General features: G+C 32.3%; 2 protein-coding genes across 2 annotated transcripts; both read right to left on the bottom strand.

Moving 5' to 3' along the window:
• Positions 1-82: 82 nt before the first annotated feature.
• LOC122585232 (signal peptidase complex catalytic subunit SEC11A-like) lies at positions 83-4,469 on the bottom strand. Its single transcript, XM_043757352.1, has 8 exons — positions 4,220-4,469; positions 3,631-3,743; positions 3,365-3,436; positions 1,661-1,696; positions 1,254-1,296; positions 869-956; positions 715-772; positions 83-592 (listed from the first exon to the last, which is right to left on the bottom strand). The coding sequence occupies exons 1-8, from the start codon at positions 4,296-4,298 to the stop codon at positions 542-544; spliced, it is 540 nt and encodes a 179-aa protein (XP_043613287.1). The 5' UTR covers positions 4,299-4,469; the 3' UTR covers positions 83-541.
• A 3,327-nt stretch (positions 4,470-7,796) lies between these two features.
• Positions 7,797-11,979, bottom strand: LOC122609661 (signal peptidase complex catalytic subunit SEC11A-like). Its single transcript, XM_043782619.1, has 8 exons — positions 11,797-11,979; positions 11,333-11,445; positions 11,017-11,088; positions 8,999-9,034; positions 8,588-8,630; positions 8,199-8,286; positions 8,048-8,105; positions 7,797-7,960 (listed from the first exon to the last, which is right to left on the bottom strand). Exons 1-8 carry the CDS (start codon positions 11,873-11,875, stop codon positions 7,910-7,912), a joined length of 540 nt encoding a protein of 179 aa, XP_043638554.1. The 5' UTR covers positions 11,876-11,979; the 3' UTR covers positions 7,797-7,909.
• Between the last annotated feature and the right edge of the window lie 1,969 nt (positions 11,980-13,948).

Below are 13,948 nucleotides of genomic sequence, written 5' to 3'. Positions count from 1 at the left end.
ATAAGGGCTAACTTCTTGGAGCTTCTTCAATGCAACATCAGCATCACATAACCAGGACTCCCCTCAAGATACTCAATGTCTATAAGGACAACTTCTTGAAACTTCTTCGTCACATCATTAATTAATTATAATTTATGTCACACAAATACACCTATATATACCTCACTCATATATAAAACAAAAAAAAAAGTTAAAATATTGATGTTTGGACCCACTTGGAGCGTCCCCCTATTCTTGTGGAAGACTAATGTTGAAGACGCATGAAACAAGAAGATGGCTGTCAATGATCGTCCATGTCCTTAGGCAGTTAGGCTCAAAGACGCTCGTTTAGGACTGCTATAACCGGCCTTAGTGGGCATTTGGATCTTAGCTTGAAAATTTTCGCTCTCCTGGCATCTTGAGTAATTCCTATGGCATACATCATACACACAAGACACAACACAAACTAAGTTTATATTGAAGCTTGTCCACAAAATAAATGACACAACATGAAAATTGTTCTACACTGATTAAATATATCATTCTGTTATAGATGCTTCTTCTATTCTTTTGAAGTTATTACTAGCAATCCCAAAGCACCAATTAGAATATACTGCATACAACAAGCAAAACCAAATTAGTAATAGTTGGTTATTCTCCAAAAAGAGACAGACGTGATCAAGAGATGGGGATAAAACTGAACAAAAAAAGAAAGAAAGAAAAAATGAAGCAAACCTTGATGATGGGCTGTTCCGTCATTATAATTGTCACCCATCCAACGTAAGGCAAAAACCTGTGAAAAGTATCAGACGCATGAACTTCATAATACAGCAATTAAGATTGACGTGTTTGGTGTTTAGATGAACAAATAGTTTAACGTTAGATTTACCCGACAGCTCTCCCCATAATATGATGTCGTTGCAACCACATCTGACCATGAGCATATAAAGATCTATCATCTCCAGGATTGTGGTCACCTGGAAGAACCCAATGGCAACCAGATATTAAAGAACTGTTCTTGAAGTCTGATCATCTTTCTTATTTTCAAAAAAAGTCATGATCTTGAGGCAATTGCAATTCAGGTTGATTATTTAAGAACGCTACTAGACCCAGTGCAATTTTCACACGACATGAATAGCGTTTTCTTATTCCCATATCAGTTCTCTATCTTAATTGACAAAAAGATTTAGTTGATGTCTGAAGAATTTGAAATTAACTTATATATTGCGAATTCATAGCCAGTTGAATCTACTATACGGATGTAATATGATTACCTTTTGTAAGGACATCAACTTCTCCATCTTCATGCTCATGAACCTACATAACCAAAAAAATAAATACCGGCAATTGAATATTACCATCACAAATATTAAATTGAAGATGGGTTTGTAGTTTAAGAAATGACAACGGACTACCCGTCAAAAGCCAAAGGGGATCCTTAATAGCTGACTACATTTTTTGAGAATAAAATTTGATATCACTTATAAGTAAGTTGACATGCCACTTAAACAATATAGAGAAGAAAATCTGGCCTTGTCTGATCTAAGAGTAACTTGATGTAGCAATAACCAGTAGTTAAAGAAAGGCTAAATTTTCTCAACTTATCCCAAACCACACCGATTTATCCCAAAAATGATCAGTTATTACTCACAGAAGATATACATCTTCTAAATATACATACCTTAATCACTCGATGAACAATTGGAATTTCCCGCCCCTGCATACAAACAACAAGAGTAGGACATGCATTAGGAATGTTAATCTAGTCAAGTACTTAAAACAAAGAATTTATCAAAAAGAATAAGAAAAAGGACAGCTGATCAAACTTTACTGGATGTAAATAGTAGGCTATAGAGATGCGCAAAGCAGGCTTAGCCCAAGACCAGTCCTTAGACTGTCCCGACCAGGCCTATTAATAGCCTGGCCCAAAGAGAACCAGGACGGATCCTAACAAGGCTGACCAGGCCTTATTCGATTCAAACTTCAGTCCAAAGACCGGTCCAAAGCCCAACCCAAAACCAGTAAAGTCGGGTCCAGTCTTCAGGCAGTTATGGCCCAATTTAAAGCCTGGTCCGAAAAAAGCACTGTATATGCTATAAGAATTTACCTTTTAACATCCAACTCATTCATTTCTGCATTTCTAGGCGTTTCAAGTATAAACCCATAGCCCTCAGTCAAATTAATTGGGCTTAGTACATTCATCCTATCATCTAATTAAATGGATTTCAGTTTTAATGAATCCAACCTATCACACCAAGGTCCATCTGTAATGAACCAAAATTCATATCATTTTCAACAGCTTAATTCTAACAGAATGAATGCTTTCCTCAGTTACCATTTACCACAGTGTTTTAACATAAATATAAGTTTCATAGTTGAGGATGAGCACTAGATAAATGGCTGGCGTGGACAACATGGCTCAGATTGTTTTGTGTATCTGGTTCAATCCTGTGCCAATTGTCTCATTCACTTTCTCAACACAGACCTACATATGTCTATGGTCAATGATGAATTGATGAGAAGAGATTGGAATAATTTGATTTCTAGCAAGCTGCATCATCTTTATGTCTTTTGCTATACATGTGGCTATAGTTAGTCGATAACTCGATATGTATTTGGAACTTGATTGGAATAGGTTGAGATAACTATTTATTATATGCATGGCATGGCATGTATATGCACTAGTGTGACAAAACAGTCACACAGTGTGACTGACACTACTTGTACTAAATGTTTATTATTGTTGTGGTATAAAATTTCACCGAGGTAACCCTTTACCCAAAAAAAGGAATTTTCTGTGCAGCTGGTTCAATTCTCATAAGGTAGGGTAAGCTTACGAATCATCTAGTTAAATGAACAGCTGTTGCTTCATAACTCAACCTGGAATGATGAATTATAACGCCAACTACAATGTAGTCTCCAGATCATGTCAAATATGATTTAAAATATTTATGGGTTTAGTAAAACATTAGTGTAGTGTTAGTGACTATTGCAAACTATAACCTACTCACAATAAGGTTAGCGCAGTTTCTTCAACGGTAATAATTGTTGTTTCTTTTTGATAATGTGGTTGGTATTTCATACTTCCGTATAGCATTGTGTAACTAAGTTTATTTTTGTTGCTTATCAAAAACTCGGTTGGCAAAAGAAAAAGGACCAAGCCGGCGAGACTCGACCAGAGATTGGCCACCAGGCCATAAAAGCAATCAAAAAATTGCCAAAAAACCATGCCAAACTGGCTAGTGGCTAGGACTTTTCAAAAGACCGATCTATTTTAAGGACTGGACAGGGCCAAAATACCATCCTATATGAACATTGAAGTTCTGACATAATCAAGACACTATTGAATTAGCAATTGAAAGAGAAAGATAAAGACGAAACATACATCAACATTGAACACCACAATTTCTCCAGCTCGAATAGGCTCCTTACTCATATGTAAAAAAAGTATATCACCCTGCAAGGCATTCTAAAAGGATTAGAACCAAATATGAATCACAAGTCTACAAGTTTTTAAGCTTTTCGTATATACAAACACGATAACAAAAATTGATAATATTCATAGACATTGAATTGCCAAATGAAGATAAACCATTAAAGATTAAAACTTTATAAAGAAACGATAATCCGTGTAGATAATCGCTCACTTACCCTTTTAAAACCAGGTTCCATACTTCCAGATAGCACAACAACAACGGGCGACTCACTACCAGTAACACACATTAGACCTTTCCATATAATTAATGCAGATGTAACAATCATACCTACAAAAATATATAAAAAGAAATAAAACAAAACAAATTCAGACCATCATTTTGATCCGAAAACAACTAAAAGAACTGCCGAATAACTCGACGGTGTATGTAGAGGTTAAGATGTGGACGGACCTTAAATCTACAGTCCAAGTTTAACAAAGAAATACAAAATCATTACCCAAAACACAAGACTTTGCATTTTTGCTTTCATGGGTCATAAAGATTAGATGAATTTTATTTTAAAAGGGCAACTTTTTGACAACTACAGTACAAGTTTAATATCAGGTTTGAATTTTTTTAATTAATAAATTTGTTGAGTTAGTATGAAACGAAACCTATAAAAGATCCAAACTTTACATCAAATTTGGCATAGTTAACACGAATTAAATCTGGGTTTGCCATAAAACAGTGAAATTAATAAACTTTATAAAGTAAAATGAAAGATTATATATACACAAAATAAATAAAGATAAAATTTTTTATACCAAGACTAATGGCTTGAGTGAATAATTGTCTGAATTGCATTGATTTGATAGAATCGATTTGATCTCCAATCCATCCCATCTTTTGAGCCTAATATCACTTGTGTTTTAAGTTTTAGCGGATTGAAGATTTTGGAGTCAATTTTTCACGCACCTATGCATATAGTTTGTATGTAAAGTTGAGAGGTTGAATTCATGGTTAGATTATCGTTGTCTTGTAATGACATCAGGAGCGATGACTTTAGTGAAGAAGAATTTTGGGGGGAGATGATTTGAAGATTATAATATTCTACTTTTTTTTTTCTTAATTAAAAAAAGAAAACTTATATACCTTCGTACCTTCCTAAATATTTTAAGTTATTTTCATAGGCATCTACGTTTTGGTTGATTTATCAACTAATAAGGCTACATGGAATGAGGCGTGCCTCTTCTCGGAACGCCTAAAAGGCAACCGAAACGCCACCATAACGCCGTGAACATCGTCCCGAGTGGCGTTATGTAGCTAAACTTGTTTCCCTCCATTTTTTTTCTAACGCCTTCTTTTTTTCTTGAATTCCACTCCAACGGCTACTTGAACCATCCCAACAACCCCTTTCTAGTTTTTCTTTAACCCTTTTATATACTACTAGGTCTTTTACCCGCACGATGTGCGAGTGGTAAAAAAGTTGGAAAAAAAGTAAAGATTGTAAATATTTTTAATATTAAAAACTCGTATAAAACATAAAAAGAAAATGGTTTCTCACCCATCGAATAAGAAAATTACTTGGAATAAGAAAAAGGATAAAAACACAAATTATAGGTATTCATAAAAAGTTATATGTTTTTGATAAATAAATACTTTCTAAATTTAAAAATATATGTTAAGTTAATACCTGTTTTAGTTTTGGTATGAGATTTGATTATGTTATTTTTTTTAATGTACGTGCTTTAATTTTGATATGGGATTTGATTTTGTTATTTTTTCTTATAATTATGTGTATATAAAGTTTTTATTTAGTTTAATATACTTGTAGGAAATCCTACGTATATCCAAAGTTAAACTATTATATTTTTAATTTTGTATATCTCTTATATAAATAAAAAAGAATTGTTTCTATAAGATTTTTGTAGAAAATTTCCTATGTGTCAAACTCACAATCTTTCTTACAAATGTTTTTAGAAATTATGACATCATATTTAAAATTATAATTTTAGCAACATTTTAGTTTTTTAAAAAATTAATCCATCTTAACACTATCTTAATTATTTTATAAATTTTTCATATAACTTTATAATTTACATTTAAGTCTTGATGAAACTTTAATAAATATAGACATTTTTCTATTTATTTCCAAGTAAAAAGAATATTTTAAAGTTTAAAATATATAACTACATATTGTTTTTTTTACATGTTAGGTATCTTATATAAAATAAATAAATAGTTTGATTTAAGAAGTTTAAGTTAAAAAAAATTATCATCAAATATATTAATGTTTGTTGTCTAAATACATCAAATATATTTGATACACAAAAGCTTAAAGGTAGATTTATGCATTTGTTTATCAAAACTAAAAATTGTTGTGGTAAATAATCACATAGATATTTCAGAATAGACCCAATCCATGTCGTCGCAACTTCAGTATGATGATCATACGCTTTTAAAAAACTATTATTAATATGCCCGGGTTGAACCCGGGTTAATTAGCTAGTTAGTCTTTATTTTAATATTTAAATTCTTTTTTGACATATATAAATAAGATAAATATTGTAAAAAATTATGGAGATGACACATATGATCTAATCCTAGGTGGCAATGTTTTAAAATAAGTTTAATTTTTAAGAGGGTTTTAAAATGCTAGGATTTTTACTTTTTTAATATAGATATAGATATATATATATAGTTTTGAGAACCCCTTATTCTATGAAGAACACCCCATGTCCAAGGAAACTCCACATGGCATGAATCTAATAAAAAAATGTGGTTCTTCGAACCCCTCACTCCCACAAGTAAGAAGCCCATCTATTTGCCACGTTATCCAAAACAATCTCAAAAACACTTATTTCCATTAATACCTTTTATTTCACACAATAATTTGGATTTCATCTCATACTTGGATCAGAACTCCACATATTTTTTAATTAAACGCCCACATATTGTTTAATTAAATATCATTGTAGTGTTTAAAATAATGAGTATTAGCTACTAACTTGTTTTTTTATTAGCTACTAACTTGTTTTTTTTTTAAAAAACCATACATATTTTTAATCACGTTCACATTAAAAAGTTATCTTCAAGATAGATTCTAATTTTTTATTTTAAAATGACATGCTATCCTATTCTTATGGTTAAATTATACAGACATGATAAGCAAAACTTACTCAAACCTAACATAAGATGCTATCCTACTCTTATGGTTAAATTAGATGTGTAGGGTCGAATTATGCCCCTAAACCGATTAGTATCGGTTTACATTCTTTTTAATAATCTCGTTTACTTTTCTTTGATTTATTTTCGTCGATTATCCCGACATAAAGTGCGGTAAAATACTGCAATTGTTTTATTTACCTAATACTAATGAGGCAAAAATTCATTCAAGCTAGTATTTCTTTGTGACTTTGTCTTATGGAGTATATCTTATTTTATCAGCTTCATTGATTACGGAGTGTTTTATTCACATCAATTATTCATTCACAAAGCAGTAAATCACTTGTATCTCTAAGTAACAACCGTAGCATATTTGGATGTTTATTAGTTAAAACTATGACATTGATTAACCATTATTCAGTTAGTTGAAGTCAAAGAAATAAGCTAATAAAAGTAACTGCTCAGTGTCGCCTTCCGCGGGTTTTGAACCCCAATACCTCGACTGTGTATGGGGGAGGTTAAGATGTAGGCAGACCTTACCTCTACCTAAGTAGAGAGGCTGCTTCCAGTTTCTACCTAAATGGTAGAAAAGGCCCTCCAATCTTTGCATGGGATAAGGATCGAACCCATGACCTCTGTCTCCGGAGGCAAGGGTGTTTACCACTAATCCAACCATGCTGCTTAAAAAGAAATAAGCTAATGCGAGAATGATTACTCTTGAGTGATACTAATACAATTATTACCAAAGATCAAGTGAAGATATAAAAAGGTTCATGAGCAAAAGTTTGACATATACTTGAATTTTAGTAAGAAAATTTCAGCAATGCACTATCTTTGTTCTAAATAATAATCTCGCCTTTGAAATCAATCACTCCTCGATGTTAAAGAACAAATTGATGTTTTAGTGTTACAATTATCGTGGTTCTGTTTCCAGCCCTTTGAATTCATTTACACGGGGTGTATTTCATGCAACACTTTTAAACTTTTCAGGTGATCTCAATATGCGCCATACGGCTAGTATTTCATCCATTTGATTGGTGGTTTTCCATTCCATGAGCACTTTTATAGTAATGTAGCTTCAGTTAATACAATTCTTTCATAATTCGGATGTATACATTGTTTGTATCAAGTCCATAACACACACCCAAAGCCACTTTAGTGGGCATTTGGATCTTAGCTTGAAAATTTTTGCTCTCCTGACATCTTGAGTTAGTCCTATGGCATAGATCATACACATTACACACAACAGAAACTAAGTTTATATTGAACTTGTCCACAAGTTTAATGACACAACATGAAAATTGTTCTACTTTGATTAAATAAAATTTTCTGTTATAAATATGCTTCTTTTATTCTTTTGAAGTTATTACTAGCAATCCCAGAGCACCAATTAGAATATACTGCATACAAGAAGAAAAACCAAATTAGTAGTAGTTGGTTATTCTCCAAAAAGAGACGGATGTGATAAAGGAATGGGTAAAGCAAACCTTGATGATGGGCTGTTCCGTCATTATAATTGTCACCCATCCAACGTAAGGCAAAAACCTGTGAAAAGTATCAAGCACATGAACTTTGTAAAACAGCAAATCAGATGATGTATTTGTGTTGAATGAACAGATAGTTTCAAGTTAAATTTACCCGACAGCTCTCCCCATAATATGATGCCGTTGCAACCACATCTGGCCATGAGCATATAAAAGTCTGTCATCTCCAAAATTGTTGTCACCTGGAAGAACACAATGGCAGCCAAATATTAAAAGAAGCGTTATTGAAGTCTAATCATCTTTCTAGTTTTTAAAAAGTCATGATCTTGAGGCAATTCAGGTTGATTATTTAAGAACGCTACTAGACCCGCTACAATTGTCTAGACCCACTGCAATTGTCAACGATATGTACAGCTTGCTGTTATTCACATATCAGTTCTATCTTAATTGACAAAAAATTTTGTTGATGTGCGAAGAATTTTAGATTTAACTTATTGCGAATACATAGCCACTTAAATCTACTTACGAATGTAATATTATTACCTTTTGTAAGGACATCAACTTCTCCATCTTCATGCTCATGAACCTACATAACCAAGAAAATACATATCAGTAATTGGATATTACCATCACAAAAATCAAATTGAAGATGGGTTTGCAATTTAAGAAATGACAATGGAGTATCCGTCAAAAACCAAAGGGAATCCCTGATAGATGACTACATTTTATGAGAATAGAATTGGATGTCACTAATAAGTAATTGACACGACACTTAAAGGCACAATATAGAAAAGAAAATCTAGCTTTGTCTGATCTGCGAGTAACTTGATGTAGCAATAGCCAGTAGTTAAAGAAAGGCAAAACTTTCTCGACTTATCCCAAACCACACCGGTTCATCCCAAAGATTATCAGTTATTACTCAAAAGAAGATATACATCTTCTAATTATGCATACCTTAATCACTCGATGAACAATTGGAATTTCCCGCCCCTGCATACAAACAACAAGAGTAGAACATGCATTAGAAATGTTAATCTTGCCAAGTACTTATAACAAAGCATTTATCAAAAAGAATAACAAAAAGGACAACTGATCGAAATTTTCTGGATGTAAATGTTAGGAATAAACTGCACACACACACAAACAAGAACCAGAAAATAACAAGAAGGAAGAAGGACACAAGAGATTTAACGTGGTATCTCACACTAAACTGTGTGAACTAATCCACGGGCTACAACTAGAATATTTTATTAAAGCTTCCTGCCTCTAATCTCTCAGACAGGAATTACAAGTACATGACAACTATATATAATACATTGATTAGGGTTATTAACTTGATCCCCAAGTTACCAAGCAAAACGGGCCTAAATAAATTAACAGGGCCTGCTGTGTCTTAAGCTATAAGGCCTGATGCCTTAACAGCCTTCTAAACTGGCCTATCAAGTCTCCATAAACCCAACAGTAAATAGTAGGCTGCAGATATGCGCAAAGCAGGCTTAGCCAAAGACCAGTTCATAGACTGTCCCGACCAAGCCTGAAAGAGAACCGGGACAGATCCTAACAAGGCTGACCAGGCCTTATTCGATTCAAACTTCAATTTCAAGACCGGTCCAAAGCCCAACCCAAAACAAGTAAAGCCAGGCCCAGTCTTCAGCCAGTTACGGCCCACTTTAAAGCCTGGTCCGATAAAAGCACTGTAATATGCTATAAGAATTCACCTTGTAACATCCAACTCATTCATTTCTGCATTAATTCGTATCAATTATAAACCCATAGCCCTCAGTCAAATTAAATGGTGGTACATAGTACATTCATCCTATCATCTAATCAAAATCATCAAATTAAATGGATTTCAGCTTTAATATATCACACCAAGGTCTACCTGTAATGAACCAAAATTCATAACATTTTCAACAGCTCAATTCTAACAGCATGCATGGACGCTTTCCTAAATTATCATTGATCACATTGTTTTAACATAAATATAAGTTCATTGTTGAGTATTAACGCTAGAACAATGGCTGGCGTGGACAACATGGCGATTCTTTTATGTATCTGGTTCAATCTTGTGCCAATTGTGTCTTTCACTTTCTCAACACAGACCTACATATGTTTATGGTCAATGATGAGAAAGATTTGGAATAACTTAATTTCTGGAGAGTTGCATCATCTTTATTTCTTTTGCTATACATGTCGCTATAGTTAGTTGATATCTATTTGGAACTCGATTGGAATAGGTTGTGATAAAATAAGTATTTATTCATATACATGAGATGTCATGTATATGCACTAGTGTGACAAAACATTCGCACTAATTGTACTAAAAGTTTATTATTGTTGTGGTATAAAATCTCACCAGGGTAACCCTTTACCCAAAGAAAGGATTTTTGTGTGCAGCTAGATCAATCCTCAGAAGGTACGGTAAGCTTATCTACTTACATGAACAACTATTCCTTCATGATTCAAACTGGAATGATGAATTATAACACCTACTATAGTGTAGTTCCCAGATCATGTCAAATATAATTTAAAATACTTATGGGTTTAGTAAAACATTAGTGTAGTGTTAGTGACTATAGCAAACTATAACCTACTCACAATAAGGTTAGCGCAGTTTTTCCAACGGTAATGATTGTTGTTTCTTTTTTATAATGTGGTTGGTATTTCATACTTCTGTATAGCATTGTGTAACTAATTTTATATTTGTTGCTTATCAAAAACTCGGATGGCAAAAGAAAAAGGACCATGCCGGCGAGACTCGACCAGAGATTGGCCACCAGGCCATAAAAGCAAGCAAAAAATTGCCAAAAAACCATGCCAGATTGGCTAGTGGCTAGGACTTTCCAAAAGACCGATCTATTTTAAAGACTGGACAGGGCCAAAATACCATGCTATATGAACATTGAAGTTCTGACATAATCAAGATACTATCGAATTAGCAATTAAAAGAGAAAGATAAAGACGAAACATACATCAACATTGAACACCACAATTTCTCCAGCTCGAATCGGCTCCTTACTCATATGTAAAAAAAGTATATCACCCTGCAAGGCATTCAAAGAGGATTAGAACCAAAACTGAATCACAAGCCTACAAGTTACTACTTCTTCACAAGCATAAAGGTGGAACCTTGCATCAAACAGTACTATTTAAGCTTTTCGTTATATACAACAAGGATTAAAAAAAAACCATAGACATTGGATTGCCAAATGAAGATAAACCATTAAACCAGTAAAGATTAAAACTTTATAAAGAAACGATAGTCCGTGTAGAAAATCGCTCACTTACCCTTTTAAAACCAGGTTCCATACTTCCAGATAACACAACAACGACGGGCGACTCGCTACCAGTAACACACATTAGCCCTTTCCATATGATTAATGCAGATGTAACAATCATACCTACAAATATATATAAACAGAAATATAACAATATAGATTCAGACCATCATCTTGATCCAAAAACACAGAAATAAAAAATCTTTACAAAAAAATGTAAGGACTTCGCATTTTTTCCCCCCCAAGTCATAAAAATTTTGCAATTATACTCCAAGTTTAATATCAAGTTTGAATTTTTATAAAATAATTTCGGTTGTTATGAAACAAAACCTATAAAAGATCCAAACTTTACATCAAATTCGGCATAGTTAACACGAATTAAATCTGGGTTTGCCATAAAACAGTGAAATTAATAAACTTTATAAAGTAAAATGAAAGATTATACACTAAAAAAAAAGATAATATTTTAAGTACCAAGACTAATGGCTTGAGTGAATAATTGTCTGAATTGCATTGATTTGATAGAATCGATTTGATCTCCAATCCATCCCATCCTTTGAGGCTAATATTATTTGTGTGTTATGTTTTGATTAAGCGGATTGAAGATTTTGGAGTGATGAGTGTTTTCTTTAAGTAATTTTAACCTAATTTTAGTTCATGCGTTACCCAATTAGTATATCTTTGCGATTTTGCATTTACCAAAAAAAAAAAGTTAAGTGAGAGTTTGACTTTTTACCTTACGAAGATTTTTGTTTGTATGATTAAAATTGGAAAAATTAGTTAAAAAGGATTATTCATTTCACATTAAAATTATGGGAAAATACTAAATGATCCTCACAGTATATATATACTACTCTCCTATTAATCTTCTTTAATTTTTGGAATGTGATTAAATATCTAATTTCCCTGATTTTTACTTTTGCTCTATCCAATTAAATACAACTAACGTTTTCCCCTAAAATTATATCAAATAAAGTATACTTAAAACTCAAATGCATTTTTATATCAAACGTTATATAATGTAAACAAAAATATTTGAATAAAGGTTAAATGTAAAAAACTCAAAAAGTCAAACCGAGACATTTGAAATGGGACAGATCGAAAGATATATATTTGGACCTTTCACTGTTTGTTAAAGTTAAGGGTGAACATGAGTCGGCTTCAATCGATTTTGACTTAAAACAAAAACCCAAACTGATCCATTTGATTTTTAGGAATATCATATCCATTAAATTCAGTTTTGGTCGGTTACAATTTGGGTTAATTTTTGGCTTTCATTTCTTTTTAGCTTATTAAGTTTTAAGTTAAACATTCAATTGGTAATGAAAAATAATAAAAATAAAAAATAAAATTAACTTTAAATAGGAAAGTGTTTTTTTATATCATAAGTAAGTTAAAAAAAGAAAAACTAAAATTTAAGAAAGAATATGGGATGACAAATAACTATTTTTATAAAATGTTGATGTCATAACAATTATGTTTTATTTAATATAGAGATAGAGATTAGCCAATCATAACATTTTATACCAAAACAAATTTCTGCCTTGAGTATTCATTTTTCTTCCTTCCATTATAAGAAGTGATATTTGTATCACAGGTTTTGATTAATCTAGCACACATGTGCTTTAGTAACTTGTATAGTGTGTTCAAAAAGTTATACCGTGTGATAGAGTTATTAAAATTTGTGCTACGAATATCATTTATCTTCCATCAAAAGAACTGTTTTTCAAAGCATTTGACATTTTCGCTAGATATCCATTTGGTACATTTTTGCTAGAAATGTCAGAAAATGAAGTTACATTTAGTGTAGCTTTTGTTTTTCTTTACTACTACTAGTATGGTATCCCGCGCAAATCAATGCGGTGGTGACGGGCGGTGACAGCGGCTGATAGTAGTGACGACGAATAGTGTAGGCTATTGATGTATATGTAATTAATATGATAGTTAATATAGTTATTTTAAAAGTTGAGAAACTGACGGTGTATCTATTTCATTTAGGGTGGGGATGTATTGTATATACGGTGTTTTGTTTTAATAAAAGGTATTTCTGACATTTTTCTATTATAACTTTCAACTGATTTACCATGGGTATATGAAATGTAAGTTTTCGGGCCTAATTGTCAGCTAAATTAGGAAACATGTTGACCAGACGGATGAAATTTTGAAAATTAGCTAATTTAAGCTATTTGATGCAAGACGAATGAACTTACATTTAATCATTTAGGCATTCTGTTAGGTAAAAGTTCATTTAGAAAATAGTCTGTAAACTTAGATCAACAATAGTGCTATTTATAATTGTGTTTAACTGTCTTATGGCTGATTATACGAATTTACCATAGTGAAATACTTTTATAAACATTATAATAATAATAAGTATGAAAATATACTATACAATCCAGTATTTCAACTAGTAAAATGACCCACTGCGAAGGAAAACTAAAATAAGAATTTTTCTTTTGTTTCTAGAATGGTAAGTTTGAATTCAGCTAACATACACTAATTTATAAAAACCAATTTTTTGAAAATCTCTATCTTCATTCTTCAGGGGTGTTTGCAATATGTATTACTCGTATATATTAAGCGTCATCATCAGTGTGTAGTTAGTTAAAAAGAAACATTATGTATT

This window comes from Erigeron canadensis, chromosome 1 (assembly GCF_010389155.1).
Source record: "Erigeron canadensis isolate Cc75 chromosome 1, C_canadensis_v1, whole genome shotgun sequence".
Classification (NCBI taxonomy): Eukaryota; Viridiplantae; Streptophyta; class Magnoliopsida; order Asterales; family Asteraceae; genus Erigeron; species Erigeron canadensis.
The sequence above is the reverse complement of the archived record's forward strand: the minus strand, read 5'-3'. Positions and strand labels throughout refer to the sequence as shown.

Coding starts and splice junctions, on each gene's coding strand:
- LOC122585232 (XM_043757352.1), bottom strand. CDS start 4,298: ATGGGATGGATTGGAGATCAAATCGATTCTATCAAATCAATGCAATTC. Junction 1,297..1,660: donor TTGTTCATCGAGTGATTAAG/GTATGTATATTT, acceptor TTGGTTATGTAG/GTTCATGAGCATGAAGATGG. Junction 773..868: donor ATTATGGGGAGAGCTGTCGG/GTAAATCTAACG, acceptor TACTTTTCACAG/GTTTTTGCCTTACGTTGGAT.
- LOC122609661 (XM_043782619.1), bottom strand. CDS start 11,875: ATGGGATGGATTGGAGATCAAATCGATTCTATCAAATCAATGCAATTC. Junction 11,446..11,796: donor CACTCAAGCCATTAGTCTTG/GTACTTAAAATA, acceptor ATATATTTGTAG/GTATGATTGTTACATCTGCA. Junction 11,089..11,332: donor TGGAACCTGGTTTTAAAAGG/GTAAGTGAGCGA, acceptor AATGCCTTGCAG/GGTGATATACTTTTTTTACA.